The sequence below is a fragment of the Arachis hypogaea genome, chromosome 19 (assembly GCF_003086295.3).
Source record: "Arachis hypogaea cultivar Tifrunner chromosome 19, arahy.Tifrunner.gnm2.J5K5, whole genome shotgun sequence".
In the NCBI taxonomy this organism is placed as follows: Eukaryota; Viridiplantae; Streptophyta; class Magnoliopsida; order Fabales; family Fabaceae; genus Arachis; species Arachis hypogaea.
The window spans coordinates 4,701,880-4,705,859 of NC_092054.1; the positions used below are offsets into that span (position 1 = coordinate 4,701,880).

The 3,980-nt window shown below is 28.7% G+C and overlaps 1 protein-coding gene across 1 annotated transcript; it reads right to left on the bottom strand.

The window, feature by feature from the left end:
• Nucleotides 1-268: 268 nt before the first annotated feature.
• Nucleotides 269-1,252, bottom strand: LOC112777213 (uncharacterized). Its single transcript, XM_025821528.3, has 3 exons — nucleotides 1,003-1,252; nucleotides 676-738; nucleotides 269-583 (listed from the first exon to the last, which is right to left on the bottom strand). Exons 1-3 carry the CDS (start codon nucleotides 1,072-1,074, stop codon nucleotides 413-415), a joined length of 306 nt encoding a protein of 101 aa, XP_025677313.1. The 5' UTR covers nucleotides 1,075-1,252; the 3' UTR covers nucleotides 269-412.
• Nucleotides 1,253-3,980: the final 2,728 nt, after the last annotated feature.

A 3,980-nucleotide genomic window follows, 5' to 3' on the forward strand; every position in this document is an offset into this window, starting at 1 on the left:
TTTATAGATAATAATTACTCGGCCTTTCTTTTTATAATGACAACAGGAGTTTGGCCCAATATTGATGGCCCATCTTGTATATTTTTAACCTTTAAAAAATTTGCCTAGCAAGCACAAAACCAAAAAAAAAAAAAAAATGGTTAAAGAATAGGAGCTAGGAAGAAGAGGAAGTCTCAAATGTATATTTCCAACTTTGTCCTTTATTAGCAACATTTTCATTTAAAATGGTTAAAGAATAGGAGCTAGGAAGAAGAGGAAGTCTCAAATGTATATTTCCAACTTTGTCCTTTATTAGCAACATTTTCATTTACATAACTTAATCTTTCAAGATCAGTTTTATTTTTATTATTATTTTAAAAGGAGACTAATAAATACAAGCATGGAATAATATAGCTAAGCAATTGACACTAACTTAAAATGGTGCTGAAAGAGGCTCTTTTAGATTAACATGATTTGTGTTTTCATTGTTGAAGGAACATTGGCATTCACATTCTTTAATCTCATCATCATCATCATCATTAAGAATATCCTCTGCCTTCTCAATTTTGCCTCCATTTTCATCCTTCATTGGATGCATCAGCCCCTTCCATTCACAAAAATAACCATTATTCAGTAATAATTATTAAAGAATAATTAACCAAGTGTAATAATTAATTAATTAATTAATTCATGTACCTCAACAAAGAGAGCTGAGGCTTCTCTTGGTTCTAACTTTTGAACTACATCCGCAGCCACTTCCTGCATGAATAAATTTAGCGAATGCTTATAAAAATATTTATAAATTAGTTACAAATGAACAAATTTAAAAGTCAAATTCAGACGTGTAATGATCGTCCTTAAAATCAAAATCAAAATCAAGTCATAATGACAAATAAGAGAAAAAAAATTATTCGCATAAATTTAGAACAAGAAAATACCCTAAACACTAACAAGAAATGAATTAATAAACCTCCAAAGTAAATAAAATAATTGGGAATAAATAGTGAAACAAAATTGAATTACCCTAACTTGGATGAGTTGCACTTGACTTAAGGTCCTAGGCTCTAGTTCAATGGAGCAAGATCTCTTTTCCATGTATGATGACAAAGAAGCCTAGATTTGATCTCAAGAATATTTTTTGGTACACGAAAGAATATGTAATTTGATGGGTAGAAATTGTAGCCCATAACAAAAAGCACTTAATGTAGACAATTCATAGATTAGACCTATATATACATACCAATAAGGACCATTAATTTTTTTTCAATGCATTCACGGGGTCTTTTGGTGATTGGAAGGAAAAATATTTGTGGCCATAATCAAAGAAACGTTGCTTTAATACTTTTGGATCCCGTGGCCAGATTGGGAACAAAGTTTTCTTGCTTGCTTGGGACATTCAATGCCTGAGATATTTGGTTGGATTGTGGCCAAAAAATAAAGTGGGGGAAAAAGTGCTAGCTTATGCATGTTACCATTATTTTCTTTTGTTTATCCTCCATTAAAATGGCTTAGGCCCATCTTATGGTAGAGGTTTCCTTATTAGTAAGGTTCTTTTGGGGCTTCTAATTTATTTCAGAGAATATTTTTTAAGTCATTACTCTGTAAAGATAATAGTTAATAGGCCAAAGTATATTTTTTGTCATTAAAGTTTAATAAAAATTTTAAAAATATTCTTAAATTTTATTTTATTTTAATTTTGTTTTAAAAGTTTTTGATTTGTATCAAATATACTCCTGATGGTTAATTTTTCAAAAAATTTAAAATCAATTCAACAACAATTTCATAAGAATAACCCTCAACACAAGCAAATTAAGCATAATTTTCATGTATTATTGTTAGATTGGTCTTAAATTTTTTGAAAATTTAGCCGTCGAGGGTATATTTGATGCAAATTGAAAATTTTTGGGACAAAATTAAAACAAAATAAAATTTAGGGGTATTTTTAAAATTTTTGCCAAACTTTAGGGATAAAAAATATACTTTACCCTAATTAATATGTTGTTACATATTATATTATGCAATTTAATCAAATATGTTGAGTTATTTAATAATTTTTAGCTATTGAACACTAAATTTAATAAATATAGTTACCATACTTTTATTTATTGGGCATCGACAAATGATTTTGTCCCACTTTTTATTTTTTCATACTTTATTTACCATAATTTATGTTATAGTTGTTATTTTGTTTGCCAAAAATAAGAGACAAATTTTGTCCTGAAATTTATTAGTATACTATCTCAATAGGTTCTTATTATTTTTTCAATTATAATTTTTTAAAATATAAGATTTAATTAAAATTTTGTAAAATTATAAAAACTATTACTTATTAAACTAATTTTGAAGAACGAGTATTTTCATTTTTCAAGGACGAGAGATAAGTTTCTCATAAATTTCATACACGCATAAGAGTCAAATCTGCCCAACCTAGGAATACCCATTTTTTTAGTTTTGATATATATTTTTTAAGCTTATGATATGGTGATAATTAACCAAATTGGGTCGCCATGCTTGCCACAAAGCTATAGTCAAATAGATAAATGTTGACTCTATCATGTGCCAAGTGAATAGTTGGTGCTAGCTCTAAGTCTTAACTAGTTTGAATTTATTTAAGGCCTATATATGAACCTAGCTACTACTACAAAACCTACTTATCTTTTTAATTAATTATGGCATAGATGATATTTTTCAAGTAATACACACACAGCACCGATCACGCATATGTATTTGTTTAATTAATAATTATATATGTATATACCTTATTTATGTGAACTGAATACTATTAGGGGGGAATATGTACCCTATCTGCGGGTACTCAATCCGACCCTATCCGGTCGGGTAGGGTGCGGGTAGGGTTTTTGTGCGGGTCGGGTAGGGTGCGGATTGAGCCTTAACCCTACTCGACCAATCCGCACCCTATATATGTATATGTTATATACTTATATAAAAATATATTTTAAGTAGATGTTGAACTAAAGATTTCTCACTAAATACAAAAGATCCTTAGTCGTTAAAAGAAGATCATTAATTGATAATTTAATAAACTTTTTTTACATAAAAGTCAGTTCTATTTTAAATTATCATCAAGTTATATAATAACATTGCATTTTTTTTGTAATCCGCGGGTAGAGTCGGGTATCCGCGGGTTAAGAGCGGGTAGGTTAGGGTTGAGATATTCTCAACCCGCGAATAGGGTAGGGTTGAGTTTATATAAAAATCTCAACCCGCAGGTAGGATTAGAGTTGACTCCAAACCCTACCATACCCTACCCATTACCACCCCTAAATACTATATAGTAAATCCATGCCAGTTCACCCACTCGAATCAGAATCTAATGCCATTCCAAAATGAAAATGAAAATCACATAAACTAATTAGGTATCCACATAAACTTTGACTTTGTATGTCATTTTCTCATTATTATTTGATGCATGCCTTGAACTCAAAGGCCCTTTACTTTAATTTCTTAGTCAATATTACATTCTTGCAAGCCAAAATCTCCCTAATTATATAATAACTAGTGTGATACATAGGCTTGCCAAAAATGCTCCCAAAAATGGGAATTTATATGAATGATTTATATACTATTTATGATATTATATATGATAAATAATCTAATCCTCATGTATGTTGATCATTGACATAAATTTTTGTGGATAAATTAATTACGAAAATGTTTGATAACCAAAATAAATTAACAAAAAAAATCTAAAATTTATTATTAAATAAAATAAATTTTAATTTTTTTTTATCTTTCTAACATTACCCAATTAATTAATCCGTCCCTCGTCCTCACAATATTAAAAGTCCAATTATATTTGAACCCAAAAACGCTGAGTTCAAATTAAGCTAGACACCATAGTTGTATAGCAATCATCATAGGCTATGTTGGCTACAAATTTAGTGTTTAATTGTCAAAAAATTAAATAGTTAATACTTAATTTAAAAATTAATAAATTTTAAATATTTAAAATTTATTAAAAAAGTAAGTTCGATAAAAAG